This window comes from Habropoda laboriosa, unplaced genomic scaffold (genome assembly GCF_001263275.1).
Source record: "Habropoda laboriosa isolate 0110345459 unplaced genomic scaffold, ASM126327v1 scaffold423, whole genome shotgun sequence".
Classification (NCBI taxonomy): Eukaryota; Metazoa; Arthropoda; class Insecta; order Hymenoptera; family Apidae; genus Habropoda; species Habropoda laboriosa.
This window is the reverse complement of record NW_017100606.1, coordinates 59,499-78,634: the sequence shown is the minus strand read 5'-3', so window position 1 is coordinate 78,634 and position 19,136 is coordinate 59,499. Positions and strand designations below refer to the sequence as shown.

The window sequence follows — 19,136 nt, the reverse complement described above, 5'->3', positions numbered from 1 at the left end:
CGGAAGTAATTTATAAGACATTAAAGGATGCTACTAAAGCTGTTAAAACTTATCATAATAGACAGTTAGATGGTCATCCAATGAAGTGTCTTCTTGTGAATCCACGACCAAAAAATAATCCAACAGGTCCAGCTGTTAGGTCTCTCACAGAGTAAGCGCGATATTTTTTGATTATGAATAAACATCATATTTCATTATTCATATTATAGTAATATTTTTTATAATTGTCAAAAATGAATTAAAAATAAACCTTTTTATTTTTGTGTTTTTGTAGATCCAGAAGAAGCGTTAGTTCAAGTTATGTACAGCCAAGTTTAGGTGCAGTGCATCGTGCATTGTTCGATGATTCTTAATTAAATATGTATGAATTTTATTCAGAATTTGTCACATATAATGGCAGAGAATTTTATTCCAAATATTTCTAAAACAAAATAAAAATGGGAAATCGGGAAGGAATCAAGAGATTAAAAGACAAGTACATAATACATTGAGAAATGAGTTCTCAGTGGAATTTGTATCTATAAAACATCACATATTTTAATTTTGATTTATATACATACAGTACGCCTCAATAATTGAACGAAATCGACATAATAACAAATGAATTGAATGTAATTATAAATGATGGACACAAGAATGCTTCTTGTACATTTAATATAGTCAAATAAAACAATAAGCATTTAGGAATTTTTAATATTTTGTTGTCAATGAAGTTTTTGAAACGGAAAAAATAATGTGTTCTATTGAAATTGAAATGTAAAGAATATATACTGGTTATTCAGAGTTTGTATAGCGTAACAAACGTTCATAACGTTCAATAAATAAAAGAAAAATGTGGTTTTTTACAGGACATTGTAGATAAAGGAGTTATACGTTACTGCAACTGAATTTACTGCAATAAAGATTTTATTTACTCGATATAAGATGATCACAATATAGTAATTTATAGCTATGAAATATAGAAGTTAATATACTGTATATGCTATTACTTATATGCACTGAGTCCTTTTGGGGGAATAGGTATTACGTTATTAAAGGAAGTTCGAGACAGTATGGAATAGTTGATGATTGCAATTCGACGTAGTAAATGGCACATAAATAATTTTATTTCTCATCACGACTACATTTTCTAAGAGAAAACAAATTCTCGAGGGACAACTCGATTTGTCTTCCTCGTTAATCTTGTGTAGATATCATCGACAATATATATTAACGTTGTATACCTTTGTTACCCACGCACATCCACATGAAAAAATGATATACAGTTAAGATACAAAATAGAATAAAAAACTTTATGTCAAATAGTTTAGTACCTAGTACAGACGCTACGCACAGTCGCTTTCCGTAGATATTTACAAAATGTGTTTAATTAGCACTGATTACCAATACTGAATCTTACTTTTGAAATAATTTAATCTTGTTCTGTTTATGTATTCACTTGACATTAAACTTAAAAATTTTGAACTTAATCTCACTTGACTATATCTTACGTATAAAAGTCTAATTTTTTTCCCTTCAAGGTATCGTGTGAGAAAATTTCTTAACTTCTACGATGATTGCTCATTTTAGATTTATTTGGCAAGCGAAGAACTTCCGCATAAGACATTTCTAAACGCTTTAATCGGGCGACTTCTTCCGATGCTGTACTCGGTTTGTAGTCACTGTATTCGAAAATCTTATTGTGCTGATCACTACTATTACGTGCGTACATATTGTTCGAACGGCTTGTAGTATTAGGTGATTCTTTCGTTTTGTTCGCGTAACTGTATTCATTGCACATCGTACCATTGTGATCGGAAACTGTAAAGGGTCTGAATTTCCTCTTTCCGCCATTGTTCGATTTTAATGGGACAAATTTCGAATTTGTTGTTGGAATCACGTCAGGTGTTGGGGGTCTATCATTATTTGCCAATTTTCTGGCAGCATGCCTCTTTGATGACTTTTTCGTAACGTTAATCGACAGATAATCTAAGCGACTTCCGTTTCGTTGGTTTGTATTCCTACCATTTTTTGTATGCGTACGAACCTCTTTGTTATTTTGTTGGTGTTGCTCGTTTATCGTGTTCGATGAAACTGGTGTTTGTACTCTGTAAAGTGGCTCGGATACAGTAGAGGACAGAGCGGACGAAACAACACTCTGATTGTCATCTGTGGTTTCACTAGGAACGTCTTCTTGAACTAACATCGAGGATTGTGTTTTAGAAGCACTCGTACTCGTGGAATCGTCCAACAAAGGCAGTTTTTCGCCTTCATCTTTAGCCTCTGCTGCTCGCTTAAGAACACGGAATATTTCGCTGAATAAATGTCTGTATTCTGGTGTTTTCCGGAATCTACTCTCAAACGGACTATTGTCATCGTAAATGCTAAACTTGCAATCCTCGCCGTCGGCAATGGAACAAAGGAACGAGCCGGGCCTTCCTTCGGTTTGCGTTGCCTTGTTACTTGTTTCGTCTGAGAAGCCGGAGGAAGATGTTTCCGCTTCGGAGAAATCAGTGGGGGTGGCGGAAAACGCTTTCTTACCGCATATCTCTGTTTTGGCACGTGTACTGTTTCCATTAATGGATTTCGTCGATTCTTGCGGCATCTCTGCCTCTGACGTTGGATTCTGGAAACTATTAAACTCGCCCGACATTTCCAATTCCTCCTGTAACGACATGCAAGCCGCGGGACCGTTATCCTTTCGTCGGTAAGCGGAACGTCTTTGGACTTCTATTAAAGCTTGATACTTTTCCACCAGAACTCTATATGGATTGCTTAGGTCGCTCGACACTCCATCTTTATTAGTTGTTTCCTGTAAGCAACACATTCATATTTTTAAAACAATTACTTTAAAGACAGCCCGTTATTTAAATTATATAGTTGTAAATTTTTCTTTATAGAGATGTGAAAAATTTGTCACTCGAATATGATTTATAATTATGAAAGGTAATGTAACTTTCTTGTAATGAAAAAAAATATAATATAGAAATTAACAATTCTATGTCGTCGGTCGAAAAGGCCAAGTTTCAGCATCATTTTTAAAAATTAGGAAAAATATTTGGACGTAATTTATTTTGCAATTTTTGTCCTTGATGTTTGTCAATAAATAATTGATTTTGAGATCATTATTTTGCCCCGTAATACGTTAAGGCATGAATGAATGAAATTGGTGATGCAGTTAAATTTCTGTGAATATCTTTTGTTCGAAAACTTATCTTCACGTATCCCCTTCGAATTTACGTAGGAAAAGATTATTTTCTTAACGTTATTAAAAATGCAAGGGTGAATGGATAAAAGGCCAAGGAATCGCCAGATTTATAGGATGTTAAATAAAAAAAGCAATATTTGTTGTAAAAGTGTTTTATTTAATATCATATAAATCTGGCACTTACATTGTACAACGCAATTTTCTAACAAATACTTCGACTAGATACACAATTAATATTCGGCCATGGTCAAAGTCGAATAGACAACAATCAGAAAGTGAATACGATGAGGCAAACTTAATAGTTAAAAAAATAAGCAGCATCACCAAATCCAATCTATTTAACTTTTAGACGCTTATCCTTATCACAAACAATTACATATGGAAATAACTTAGTCGCTAACTCGTTAATTTAACGCAGTCTTTTGGTTCTTTGGAAATTAAACCCTTTCCTCTCTTATCGTTTCATAATATGTATACTGGGTGTTTTCGACATCGTGCTACAACCGGTAAGGAGGTGATTCCCCATGTATTGGGTTGGCCAATGAGTAGTTTCGGATTTTTCCGCAAGAGGTCGTTTCGGCTGTTTTTAAAACAAAAGACTATTTATCTAACCTACAAAACGTATGTGTAGTTTAAAAGTTGAGATTCTAATGTGTAATTTAAAAAAAAAAGTTGATTATATTTGGTTAAATCTTTTTAGTGTTTATTTTGATTTAAAGATGAACGAGAAGATGTATTTCCGTGCAATTATGCTTTTTTACTTTCGTAAAGGTAAAAATGTTGTAAAAATAGCAAAAAAGACTTCTGATGTGCATAGTGATGTGAATCAAAAAATGGTGCAAAGATGGTTCAAAAAGTTTCGTGATGAAGATTTTAGTATTGCCGATGATAAACGTTCTGGCAGACCTACTGAGATTGACGACAATCAAATCTCTAATTTTAATGGAAAATAATCCATGTTATACCACCCGAGAGATTTCTGAAATGTTAGGAATATCGAAATCCAGCGTTGAGAACCATTTGCATTAACTTGGTATGATTTTAAAATATGTTTGGGTTCCGCACAATTTAAGCCAAGAAAATTTAGTCGATCGAATTTTAGCTTGTGATTCATTATTAATGTATAATGAGAGCGAACCATTTTTGAAGCGGATTGTAACTGGAGATGAAAAATGCATTGTTCATAATAATGTGGTACGAAAAAGATATTGCAGTAAACCTAATCTAACCTAACCTAACCTAACATAACCTAATATAACCTCGTTAACCTCTCCCAAAGTCGATTTGCACCCCAAGAAGTTCATGTTACGTGTATGGTAAGATTCGAAAAGAGCTCCTGCCACCTAATCAAAGCATTAATTCTAATAAGTATTGTTCACAACTGGATAGACTAAGGGAAAGCATTAAGGAAAAACGATTAAAACATGCCAATAGGGGTAGTTTTTCACAAAGACAACGCGAGGCCACGTATCATTACAGACACGGCAAAAATTGAAAGAGCTGAATTAGGTATATTCTTATTCATCCACTATATTCATCTGATTTAGCACCATTAGATTTCTACTTTATTTCGTTCTTTGTAGAATTCGCTTAATGGAAAACATTTTGATTCTCTAGAGACCTGCGAAATGCATATTTCAAGATTCTTTGCTGAAGAAGATGACAAATTTTGGAATGATGGTATTTCAAAGCTGCCTATAAGATGGCAAACACTATTAACGAAGTTTTTGTAAGATAGAGACGACGTGATCGACGTGCACGTCGGAAAAGAGTAGGGTAGAGTCGCTATAGATGTGCGTGCGCGCGAGTGTGTGTACGAAGAGTGTGGAAATCTAGAATAACGATTACTTAGCGGGAAGAACCGTCTCTGATTAATTCACTCATTAAAACCTATCAGTTTTCTATACTAAAAAGAAATTGTTTTTGTTTTTTACCGAAAATTTCGTCGAAAATAAAGAATAAAATTGTTTCGTATGGAGCTTCGATTTCTAGAAAATTGAGTTTGAATATTCGTTAAGTAATCTGCGTATCGCACAAGTGACCACAGTTTCAAAGACACTGATAATTCTTTGGTAGGAATAACAGTAGGCAAGCCATTGCATTACTAACGGCCTTGATATTGTTTATAAATACAAATAGAAGTAACGGTGGCCAATCAGATTGGGTACACTAAGCAGATTGTGGCCAGTTAAGAGCCTGTGTAACCTTAATATTCTGAACTTAATATTCAAACTCGATTTTCTCGAAAACGGAGTTCCATACGAAAAAATTTTATTCCATATTTTCCACTTACTTTTTTTTACACGAGGAACTAACTTCCTTTCCGGTTGTACCATGATTTCGGAAACACCCATTGTATATCTACAAATTGCAAGAATACCACTAGTTTTCTTAATTATTGCTACAATATAAACATGCAAAAACACATTTCGTCATTTATGCGTGGCAATTTTTCTGGCTCCGAAGTATAGCTTTCGTGGCATTAATTTAATACTATCCTCGTTAAGATATTAAATTCGTCATGCTTAATAATGTAAGTGCCCAGTTATAATTTTCAATTTGCTTTACCTACACCTTATTTTAACCAGACTTATCGAAAAGACATTCAACGGCGCGCTTCTAGCTTTGCGCATCTAAATCTTCATACACATACATGTATACCTTTCAATTATTCTTTTTCCCAATATAATCTATTCAACTTTTCTATGGTATAGGATTATGAACAGTCTAAGCTTCAAGTACCCATAAAATACGAACTAAAAGGGCTACAAAGTAAAAATAAAACGTGTATCTTTGAAGCAATTGTTGATATAAGCATCAATATGATACAGGTTTTGATCTTTATCTAACAAGGACAAAATTATTCGAAGCTCTTGCATGATATCTCTAATTATAATTAACAACGTGATGCGTTTTTAATGGAAAAATTTGACGAAACTTTTCGATGAGTTTTTCAGTCGTTTGGTAAAACGAAATTAAAAAGAAAAAAAAAAGGTTTACTTAGTCGTGTAGATTATAAATAGATACCTAACGATGACGCATTGCGTAAAGTACTTATTCGATTAATTCTCTTTAGTCTTTAATTACGTGAATTAATGTTTAGCGACGTCTATACGTTTTTCTATATCCTAGAGTAACTTTTTATTACCGTTCAATGGTAAAACCTTTCTCAGAACGAAAATCGGAATTCGGAAAGGCTTCAATAATAATGGCACGATGCATTCGTTTTTTATGTACCACACTGTATGAAAGAAAATGAAAATTAACGACGGTGTTTTACATATATACCCGAAAGTAGTCCATAACAGCGAACGATGTTCTTTATTCTCATATTTTGTCTTGGATTTCTTAATCTTTGTTGGGTGTGTTTCCTAAAGCAAATAAAATTAAATTACTTTCGAAGCGAGACTCGTGTAACTTGGAGCCGTTACAATTGTTAAAGGTACACCGTAATATCCGGGGTGTCACGCTGAATTGATGATAAAATCCAAGAGGAAATGATTCTATGTAAAGACAAAGACGTAACCTTTCTTCGAAGCTTCGTGCAAAATTTCTCAAGTAAATCGATACTAACTATTCATTTAATACTTTCGTATAAGTGTAATATGTAGAACACAACTACGTTTGATAGAAAAATGGAAGCCATTTCCAACACACTTTTATTTGTTGAAGAATTGTTAAATAAAAAATATTTTTCTTATTGCTTATCTTTTGTTATCTAATATAATAGATAATAATGTTATTAATGGTAATAAACAATGTTCATTAAATTGAAGTATAGGTTAGATCACGCGTAAATGGATATAGTACTATGCGCTACGATATAGCAGGTCGTAAAATCGGTCGAGAGTCAAAGTAAACATGTTTCGGGTGTCGAGTTAATGGAATCGACAGAAATATGAGTAACTGAAGGAGTATGCCTACCCTGAGGTGTCTAAAAATAGATAGAATTTGGAAATTTATTCATAGGTATCTATTAGATGAAAAGGCTCATCAAGGCATTTTTTCAGAGGATATAAACTTTCAGTTTTTCTCTCCAATTTAAAAAAGGTAAAACTGTTACAAAATGGAGGAGTTATTGTGGAACATCTCGAGTTGTATAAAAATTTTCTCATACCACCATAACTAAAGAAGACAATTAAGCGGCCTGCTTCACGTGGCCCACCCTGTACATACGTGATGAACTTTAAATATTGATTTACTGAAAAAACGAAACTTCATGCGAAAAAATGTTACTCTACACTTCCAATTTATTATTTCACGTAGAATCATCGCCACTCTGGCTGCGCTATCAGTTCGGTAAAGCCTTGTACGTATTTTATTCAAATTCTACGGTCGAAATATCGTTTGGCACGCGAAGCGTATGAAACAAACATCACGCTGAAGGGCAACAAAAAAAAAAAAAAACAACGAAAGCACAGTTAGATAGTTAAGAGGAGAAAACGGTTCATACGTATGTATATTATCCGATGGAACAAGCATAGTGGTAACTGAATAAAAAGATAAGTTACCTGATTAAGCGACTCGGTATCGCGTTGACTATCATTTATCAATGATTCAGCCATGCTAATGTCGTCGTATTCCTCTTGGTTCAACATTACAGAGAGATCATCATGTGTTTTCGTCTCCATCCCACGCAAACATCGGCCGCATAAGTGACCCAATCTAGAAAAATGTCAATTTCCATTGTTGAAATCGCATCGGCTGGCTTATCAAATTTTGACGAAGCTGTTCATTGTTTTACAAACAACATAAAATGTTTTTAGAGTTACGATTCAATTGTCGAAGTGTATGGACCTGTGTTAACCCTTTGACTGCGAACAGTGCTTAAAGGCGTTCAGTGCTAATTTATAGGCGTTCTTCATTTGCTAAGAACAAATGCGTTATCGAATCTGCCATTTCTTTGCACACATCGTACGCTTCTTCTGTGATTTTTACACTGGTATTTTGTATCATTTATGCAAATATATTCGTGACGGTTATTGCTACCTCTGCGTGGCACAGCAAGGAACGTTTTGTTTCCGAGTGTGCCATAGTCATAGGGTGAATAGCACTGGCAACATGATTTTTGTCAGAAAGAATATTCACGCTGATTCTTACGTATTTTTCGATGCTGTATTCGAATCTGCAATCAGATTTTTTCTATCACCCGTAGTTTTTGTGTAACAATTCATCGTATTACTTAATAATAACTGAATCCATGAGTTATGAAATATTAATTAAATAAATTATACCAGTTATTGAACATTAATCTGTGTGTCACGCAAAAACCCTACGTGATGGAAACAAACGAATTGCATATATGAATACAGCATAAAAAATACTATTAAAGTCACATAAGTTAAAACAAAGTAAAATTTTGTAGATCAGTGTAATCGACGTGCTTAGCAACGATCTGTAACGTCTTTGTGTGCTATTCCCAAACAAGTGATAGTGATAATGTTAGTGACAACCTAATTCATTTTACGATAATACCATTCATACTTATCAGTATGTAGCAGATCATTTCCTCATTAAAATAATTTACAAACATCACCCCCTCTCGTTACAAAACTACCTCCCTCTCAAATGGAAGCTCAAAGAAACAGATTGGCACAAATACAAAGATAAAAATTATGAACATCTTCCATACAAGAGGAAACAGAACAGATGAATCCAAGTTAGAATTAATGGAACCCTCTCTAAATCAGCTATTATCCATAATGGGGTACCACGAAGCTTCGTAATGAACGTTACGCTGTTCTCGATAGGAATAAATGACATTGTAAAAGACATAAATCTTACGGTCCAAGCAAATCTGTTCGCAGACGAACTCACACTAACCTATAGTGAAAAAAAAATCTGAATACAGTCACAGAATTATTAGTCAAACGTAAACAATCTCCTGAAATGGTCGAATAAATCTGGTCTCAAACTCTCTCCTCGAAAGACTCAATATATCGTGTTTATAAAGAAACGTAAACAACATCAAAATTCGTCAAAACTCTATATGGAAAATAATGAAATAAAAGAGGTAGATAGTATAAAACTAATTGTACTCATCTTCGACAACAACCTATTCTGGGTTCCACACACGAAGCACCTAAATTATCTTAAAAACTTACCAGGCCCTGATTAGATCCAAAACAGACTACGGTTCAATAATATACAACTCAGCAAACCAATGTACATTAAAACTAATTGAACCGTTACAAAACACAACACTAAGATTAGCTGTTGGAAGGTATCGTACAAGCCCAATTAACGGCATACTATTCAAAGCCAAAGAAACGACACTCGAACAAAGAAGAAAGCTCTTGAGCAACCGAAATATCCTCCACTCCTAGCAATCTCATCTACAACAATATATTTTCTGACAGATACTCACACTTACACATAATAAAGTCAAAGCTACCAGCACCGTTCCACATCAGATTACTGAACGCAGTCACGGAAAAATAGCGCCGTGGACCTAAACCCCTCGAGGTTAACGGTGACCTTGCAGATTCTCTTGAAAATCAAATAGATAGGCTAGATTACAGACCGAAATTTCTAGAAGTAAAGAATAAGTACTCGCGCTACGATAAGATATACACTGATGCATCAGAAACAGGCCAAGAAGTAAGGGTTCGCCATTATCACCTACAACACGGTTATTAAACAACGCCTTACCAAAGCTGCGTCTCTCTTCACACCCAAGGCATACGCAATTCTCGAAGCTCTACAATACATACGCACAAACTCTACAAGTGTAACTAAAGTCACAAAGAATCCTCAAACACATACTCTTTACCTGGGTCCTCTCCTACTAAGGCATAGCTGGTAACGAAAAAGCTGATACTACTGCAAAAGGAGCAATATTTCTTCCACCAATTGGAATCCAAAGACGTATCTTGTACGAAGACCTCGCAAATACAATACAAGCTAACGTAAGAGAAGAATGGACCACGGCCAAAAGAACTGAAACCCTCGACATAGTACAGGACTCTTATCAACTAATACCTAACAACAATACAAGCAGAAAAGAAAAACGATTATGACCAAACTTCGAAGTGGCCATTCCAAAATAGCTCATAAACACCTAATAAAGAAAACGGAACCAGCTTTCTGCAACCTTTGCAACCACGGAATATCGATAAACCATATACTCTACGAGTGCAGAAGATTTCCAGCTCAGCGTTAGAAGTATAAGCTGAGTCCAGGCACGGCCCTGACATCACATGACCTCATAAAAAGTACGATAAACTATTTAAAAGACACCGACTTATCTACTACAAAATCTAAATACCCTAATGTAAAAGAATATCCATTTAAATTCGTCGCTAATGACCTAACAGTAGATGCAACGTAAAACCCGTAATTAAAAGACAATATTTTTAATTTTTTATCTCAACTCAATGATTAATTACAAAATAGATTTATGCAGTGTTTGAATAAGTGATGGATTTAAGGCAGATATTTATAAAAAATGGAATAAGTTTGGAGGCCCTAGGCGCAACATCATTACGAGGCTTCAAAAGAAAGGGTCTTGAATAAATTTGGCGTTTTCAGCGGCCTCTTGTTTTCATATTACGAATTTAACATTTGAAAATAAGTATTTTATTCTGCAACTATAACTAGGCTGTTCTTTGTATTGTTATTCGTGAGGGGTAAGGTTTTAAAATGTGGCCCCAGCTTGCGCCTGCTGCGTCTTGCGGTAAACGCGGCCCCGTAGATTACAGATTAAAAATCTTCGAAATTTTGAAGTTGCAGGAAACCATGAATCTTTGGAAACGTTTTTTTTTTTTAAACGAAACGTACCTTACTTCTTCGAGTGTATTTATTTCCTCTTGAAGACTTTTTACATCCTCTGCTTTACTACGCCAAACAGTCAACTGTTCTTCCAGAGAGTTATTCTCTAGCAGAAGAGTGGTTAATTGTTGCCCAAGCTCGGTAACTTTCTTCTGTTCTCTTGCTCGTTGATTCCGCGCTTCTTGCAACTGCCTCAGCAATTCGGTAACTTCTTCATCGCTTGACAACATTGTCGTTATTTGTCGGACATTCGAGTCTACGGTTGCTTCTTGGAAAGAATTTTGGCCAGATGGGGCAGCGTTCTGAAAAATGTTTTTATAAATAAAATTAAGGATACTGCGTTCAATTACGTTGATTATTAGTAATATTTGCTAATTACGATTTTAACAAGACCTATTAAACAAATATCTTATTAAAATCGGTATTTATCTTAGCTATTCTCTACTTAAAATATTGAAGTATCATTTGAGCCGTTCACAGGCCAACATGGTTACCTCCACTTTTTGAACTTTTTTAAATTTTGGTGCCAAAGCACTTGATCGATGCTTATCTTTTTACATTTAAAATAAATTTTCTTAATAATTAGGTTTAACAGCGCTAAATGACAAAAATGATCATGCCCGTTGAATAATAAATCATTTATTTCAGAAGTGATTAACTCCATACTCTAAAGCAGTGGTTCTCAAACTGGGTGACGCGAAATTTTGAATTGTTCAGTAACTTTTATTTTTTTTTTTTCAAATACGTCTCATCCGTCATATCTTTACTAACTGTAAAAAGTAAAAAATAATAATAATAGGGGTGCCGTGAATTTTGTTTAATGATTTCAGTGTGCCGCCAGACAAAAAAGTTTGAGAACCACTGCTCTAAAGTAAATCGTTGTGATAATGTAATTCAAATGTTTACAAAAATTAGGGTAAATAATTTTTCAACGCAACAGTATAAAAAATATGAATATTAATATTTACATATGACGTATATTACTTCAATTTTCTCTACTTTTTGTTTTGTGGATTTAACCAATTTGGCAAATGGCGGCTCATTTGTCGTAACGTTCCTAACAACTTCAGTGTTTTACAACTCTTTTACATATAATAATAGAAACAATTGATAGACGAACGATATTAACTAGTTTGACGAAGATTATGTGCCTACGTAATATCGTATGTTTTCTCAGATGCAAGGTGCAAATGCATATCCTTCTGCATAATTGCACACGTTTCGCATGATAATTTCTTTTTGCTGTTTTGCATACAAAGATATTATGTACGGTGCAATGAACGAGTTGTTCCATAGTTTACATAAAAATACTAATTAATAGTCATGATTTTGAAAATTCCTTTTTTTCTTTCTTGTTAAACTTCCTACTTGTTTCTTTCGAATTTTCTTCCTCGTTTATTTACACGCAAAATATTTTTTAATTACAAGTATGAAATGTTACATTTCAGCGTTTCAGTTTAATCACGAATTAGAAGTTAAATTCCTTTTCGAAAGGGGCAAGAGAAGATCGTTAGGAAACGTTCAGTTGAATGGAATAGAAATTTTCGTCGGGGAATTGTACGATGAAACTGAGATCTGACTGTTTACAATTTCAGTACTAAACGGAATAACCGATAATTATCGAAGTTATCTAAGATCGGGTAAAATGAATTCTATGAATATTAATACCTGTTGTATGCTACCACCCTGCGTGACTGATGCTTTCCATAAAGCGGTTTGTGTTTGTACGGTACTCGTCGACTGACTGGCAGTTCGTTGCCGAAGTAGACTTTCATGTTGCTCGTTTATCTCGTCGATTTTCTTCTGAAGATCCTCGCACCGCGCTTCCAGGGTCTCGATCGTTAAACACTGGCTATTAACATCACATCACAAAGGTATTTATTAAATAAACAGCAGACGAAAATTAAATACTCTGTATTCTTGTCGTAGCCTATTAATAGCTTTTTTGCCGCCAACGCTTACCGACCGGTAGCCTATTAATAGCTTTTTTTCCGCCAACGCTTACCGACCGGTAGCCTATTAATAGCTTTTTTGCCGCCTACTAATCGGTCAAAGTTTGATTTAACATTTCTATAGGTATAAGAAAAAGCGCATATATTCCCGCGCGATAGCCTAGAATCTAAACAGAGCCGGTGTCGGCGATGTATCTGTGGCTGAGTGAGCGGTCGGAAGTGTGTAGGATGTTCAACCGCTATCGGTCGGTAAAGTGTTAATAATATAAAAAAAAAATTTTAGTTAAGAAACTTGCACATAAAGTACACAGATTGTAAAGAGGCAGAAGATATTTAAAGATATTAAGATGTATTTGTAATAGTTTGTAAAGAAATTTTTATTACAGAAATTGTTCAGCGAAACTATAGAAATTGACTGCAACTGGATAATCGTTAATTTGAAATACCTCTTAATAAGTTTTTTGTCGCCAGTATTCTCGAGTACGAGACGGTGATTGGCGCGTTCCAAATCCTGGATACTAACTTCAAGTTGCTCATAAATTTTCAATCGGGAATCGTTCACTTCTCTCAGGGCAGCTGTCTGTTTTTTCATATACTGAAACAAGATATTATTTCAACATGAACGAATGATCCTAACGATTTCGAACTAATTGTTTTAATTAACGAGAAATTACCTCTATTTCTTGTGCTTGTTCTTCAACGGTGGACTGATGCGTTTTGATGATATTTTCGAGCTCCTTGTTCCTCTCCAGCAGTGTTTTCCCGAGCTCTGCTGCCAATTGTAAATCTGAAATAAATTCCACGTTCATTAGAGATCTCGAAATTCACGAAGTTTAGATTGTTCCACTGTCAAATTACAGTTAGCAATATTTAAATATTTTCAGCAATGTGTCACATATTAACTATTCGATACAAATTTGTTTAAAGATATTTACGTAAATATCGAAATTAATTTACGTAAAGAATACGAAGTTTGAACTTTGTCAAATTTCTTTAGAAATCTGGTTTTAATTTGTCCGGCTATAAAAATGTCCAAGTTACTATTTCGTTAAAATTCAAAGATTTTTGGTGACGTTAGAGTGCGGAGACCCTCACGCCGTTAATATCGTTTCGAAGAATGTATTATTTTCTTCAATTTCGATCACTTAGATTAAATAATATTAATCCGAACCGTAGCTCGTAATTTTAATATTTTGCAAAGCCATTTAATGGTGCAGTGACCACTTTTGCAGTTTACACTTTAAGTTTCTACCGAATGCAAAGCATTTTGTATACTTTTCGTTCTCCAAGTAATGTGTTACTCGATTTCAACCACAATAGTAATAAAAAAAATTCACAGTTTAAAATGTTTAACACTTTACACTTTTCGGAATGTTTCGATAGATGGATTGGGAACTTGGAGTAATTGCTTCACGTGCTTCGCTTGAAATTATAACGGTATAAATAGAATTAGAAGTAAAAAACATGACACTGTAATTTAGTATATAGATCTAGTGAAAAAAAAAGAAAAAATCTTCCGGAGATCTTCGCTCCATTAAAATTCGTTATATCGTTAATATTGTTTCAAAGAGTATCGTTAATTTCGCCAATTTTTACCATACACCACTTTTAGCACAATACTTCTTTAAACGTTCAACTTGAACGACCGAATAATATTAATCTCAGTCGTAACTCATAATTGTGCCGGTGATTATGAAAGTGGCCTGATTTTTCGTTTCGAGAATTTTCCTTCTGGGCGAATTAAAAAATACCGATTTCATTGTGTAATAAAATATTTCACAAAATACTATCGTAATACGAGCCGCTCAGAAGCCAAAGTGACTAACTCCGTCAAGTGAAATTTGCCAAATTTCTTTTTTAATTACGAAGAGTTGAACACCAAGCATGTGCTTCGATACTAACATTGCAAGAATTTCAAAAAGTAGAGTTAATCATTTCAGTTTCCGAATGGCTCGTACAACTCTTATCTGTGAAAAGATCGACTCAACATAAAACAAGCGATAACTTCAAGTTTTTCTAGATTTTTCACTTAGACCACTTTCATAATCACAACCATTCCCGTTATTCAAATCGAAGAACAGTTTTTCAACACTCGAAGTTGATACGGCAGTACTGTTCCGTGTAACGAGACATTCCCCGCCCGCGGTGCAGAATTTCTCAGTTTCTCTCACGGCAGAATCGGCGTGCGTGCGAACATCGGCTCGTTAACTTACGCGTACTTTAATTGCAATAGAATCCAGAAGCGATCTCCTCGATCTACGGCGTTCCCTAATTATCGGCGACGAAACGCGAACAATCGAGAATCGAAAAATAAACGCCGAACACGTTCCAGGTGCAGTTGAACTTGACGCGATGTCGGTTCATAGTATGTAGCAGGGTATTCCCTCGTTCTCGAACTGTCTCGGCCTCCGGTGAGCCCACAGGCAAGGAGCACAGCCGTGTTCTAGCTAGGGCCAAGGACCTTCGTGGCGAGCAAACGAGCCAACTACCGTTTTCTCCTTGCCATCCCCTGCTGTCATTAATGTCTCTCCCGACTCACTTCAATGTGCCACAACAAATGCCATTCATTCGCGACACTAGATTTCCCACATTTTCATCGCGGCCCGCAATTGTTCGAGAATTTTTAACCCTTTGCGCACCGTGGAACTTTTCATAATTATATCATTCACTTCAGGCGGTTATTTAAAAAGGGTAAGAAAAACAGGTTTCCCCTTCTCACGCTGCACGCGGATAGCGAGAAGAGAATTTGCAAAAAATTTCGAACTGAGACAGTTTACGAGAAACTATCAATGCTATCGATATTAGTGTCTTTGGAGTGTAAAGATTCGTATGTTACACTGCGACTGTGCTCGACAAAGAACACAAATATCTTAGAGATATGTAAAGTGGGGTTTGCAACACAGCACAGAATATTCGTCACAATGTTTGACTATTTTATGGAATTTTTTTATGAATTTGCACCGTGTGAGGGATCTCCTACAAGAATTGAACAGTGATTTAGAAGTTGATAAATTATGAATTGCAACTAGTTTGGAGGATGATGTACGCATCTTCAGCGAGATCATTTATTTGATTTTATTAAAAAGCGATTTAGCTGATTTTATCGACGTAAGACACTTTGGAACTTGCATTTAATAACTTTACAGGCAACATTTTTTTTTATTTGTGTATGTTGTTAACCCCTAGAGCGGTCTTCGGGTCTTTTTTGACCCACCGCCTCTTTACATTTTCAGTCATATTTGCTGTTATCAAGTTTACGTTCCTTAACATTATTTTAAACGTTTACTGTCCAGGTTCATATGTCGCGTTGGGGACAAAAATTATTACACATAAGGTCTTAGGTCCTTTTTCACCCAAAAGTCTTAAGTGTACAGTCAAAACGAAGAACGCACTAGGGTTAATATCAAGCTTCTACTAATATTGTACGTTTTCTTCTAACATTAGAGTTTGTATTGCATGCTCGTGATACAGTAAATTTTTAGAGTTTGCAGTCGTCAGATTAGATTATCCGACGTATTTATAAACTTGAGTCCGATTCAAGGAAACCCTGGAACTTCGGCAACTAATTTATCCTCACAGGTTCCGACCAATGTACTCGTTTAATCGCAATAAAATTATGGTGATCGTTACGACGACATTTCCTTACAAACGTAATAAGAATATGAAGCACATCTTTTAAGCGGAAATATTTCTCATAAGCAGACCGTCATCACGCGAGGAACATGCGTTAATCGTCACTTTTACGTCTGAAATGTCAACATTTCCATAAAAAGAAATCAAGGATTATCGACGATCTTGCGTTGAAAAAACGCACACGTTCACGATTTTGAATACACCATTTCTTAACATCACCGCACAAATTTTCATCTCTCTCTATCTCCCTTTATCAAAGACCGATCGAACGGAACGAACCACCGCGCCGGCCAAATTTTTCCTACTTTAATATACCTTCCGGACCTTGAAGACAAGAGAGCTCGATGGAGTAATCCCAACAATCCAAGGAATTCATCTGCGTTTGCGGGTCCCAGACGACGTCTACGCTAGGTCCGCTCATCTTTCCGGACCCAGAGTCCTGACGACGGTTTACTTGAACTTCCAGTTTTTCTACGTTCCCTCGGCGAAGCGGTCTTCACTTTCAATCCTTTAACCGTTCTTGTCACTTTCAACAACGTCGAAACGTCTACTCTCTACCCGCGGGGACAAATTTCTAACAATGAACAAGTGGCGGCAAGAGGAAAGGAAAACAAAAAGAAGGAGGAAGAAGAGGAAGAATATTTTGGGGACCGTTCGGGGGCGTCCATCCAGGTGATACGATTACTCACGCACAAGTGTTACACGCGGAGAAGTCGGGTTATCGACCACAACCGGTTCCACCGAAGGTAGCCGGTCTTCTGTGAATCGCTAGGTACTCGTGGAACGTGTGCAACCCAAACGTCGAATGCCTTATCCACTGCTAACTGAACTCCCTCTCTTCGCCATCATTCCCCTTATCCCCTCTCAAACACAGCCAATTGCTCCGCTCTTTCTTTCTCTTTTCCCTCTCTTTCTTCGAGTTCCTCTCCTTTTTTCACCTGCTGCTGCTGCTGCTGCACAATTCCCTTCTGTGCGACGGCGGTGAGCATCTTTCCTCAGGTACTGCCCCGGGTACTCTCACTCCGCGTGCGCTGGCCACCGTTTCTTCCTTTCCCTTCTTCCCATTCCGTGAATACGTATCTCTTCCCGCCGGGTATATACGCTTGCCTCGATACACGTGCAAAAGTTGTCCCACTTAGGCTACTTTTATTTCAAACCGGCAACTTCGCCCATGGGAATTGTCACGTCGAAGTGACGATTTTTCATTTGTAGATCACTTTGCATCTATAGGCGACACACACGCGTGTACGGTGTGTAGTACTATAGAAAGGAGTATTTTAAACGGGAAGAGGTTCTAAATGGGATTTCCGACAACAGCTTTCGCCAGGTGGATTAAATTGAAAATCAAACTTGTGTGCAGAGTTAGTAGTTTTTATCTAGAGTTAATAGAACGTTTTAAACTTCTTATGCCAATTTGTAGTCGTTACTTTTTTCCTAGAGATGGACTCTCAACTATTTTAGTATGCGCGCGTGCATGTCTGTATATTTATAATTACATTACACAAAAGATTGCAAATGTAGCGATCATCTTGATGATAGAATAAATTAGTAAGGATTAATGATAAGTAACATTAGAAACGGTGAGTTCACCAATTTCGGGAAGAATATTTGTGTGTGGTATTGTGATGCTTTTCAAGATACTTTCGCTCGCGGTATTTCTAATTTTAACGATAAAGCAGTAATTTGCGATTGTTACCGAATTCGTTTCTCTGTTTGTTAAGAGAAAAGCTAATTACAGGGTTCCATTTGAAAAGCTGAAGATTACATTGAAAAATTCAGGAAAAAATCACTTACAAAGATATTGGAAATGGAAGAGATTTTATTTGGCTCGTTAGGTACTAGAAATAATTAAGGTTGCCAGGTTGATGTAACAAAAATTTCGAATCTCTTCCAAACCGATTCGAAAACTAGCAATTTTAAAGAATCTTGAACTTTTTTCAGAATTTCAAAATTATGAAATGCTTTGCAAAAAATATTGTCCATATTGTAAAATATACTACAATTAAATTAACATTAAAAAAGGAAATCTTTTTACATTTTCTCCATGCGAAAGTTTGAATGCAATTAAGTTACAACGAAAGTAATTTTAATTTAGATTTCAAATTTGAACGCTGCTTGTATATTCTACATATTTTTTTTTTTTTAGAATTATAGTTGCATTTCCAGATATTCAGTTCTTCAAAAATTGTTACGTTAATCAGTATCATTAATCCTCATAGAGCTTTTAGGATTTTCTGACCTTGGACAATTGTAGAAACGATTTGAAATTTGACGGTGATTGCAGTGCTTAATCTCTCATTTTCTCGCGCGTTGCGATAACATCAGAGTAAAGAAATTCTCTAGCATTTTTCTTCGTTTCTTCTCGTCAATTTCCAATGTAAAATAGGGTTCGAGATGGTTAAAGAGTACTTATACGTGCAACGTGCACGATAACAGGACAGCGTTATTTTAACACGAAAACACATCGAAATATTTACCAGAAGTATTAAATTTTTATGCATAATAGTCAAGAAGAAGAAATCTACTATAGTACTTACACGTGTATTGAGTAGTAAAAAAAATTCGTAATACAATTGTTTAAACTTTATTATCCG

General features: G+C 35.6%; 1 protein-coding gene across 2 annotated transcripts; it reads right to left on the bottom strand.

The window, feature by feature from the left end:
* Positions 1-1,425: 1,425 nt before the first annotated feature.
* On the bottom strand, positions 1,426-17,328 carry LOC108576699 (cerebellar degeneration-related protein 2). 2 transcript variants are annotated; one of them, XM_017939751.1, is made up of 7 exons: positions 16,858-17,328; positions 13,584-13,696; positions 13,356-13,504; positions 12,626-12,809; positions 10,967-11,259; positions 7,699-7,852; positions 1,426-2,791 (listed from the first exon to the last, which is right to left on the bottom strand). In XM_017939751.1, the coding sequence occupies exons 1-7, from the start codon at positions 16,961-16,963 to the stop codon at positions 1,541-1,543; spliced, it is 2,250 nt and encodes a 749-aa protein (XP_017795240.1). In that variant the 5' UTR covers positions 16,964-17,328; the 3' UTR covers positions 1,426-1,540. The 2 variants fall into 2 exon arrangements, with proteins under 2 accessions (XP_017795240.1, XP_017795241.1); XM_017939752.1 differs by having other exon boundaries at positions 16,867-17,328.
* Positions 17,329-19,136: the final 1,808 nt, after the last annotated feature.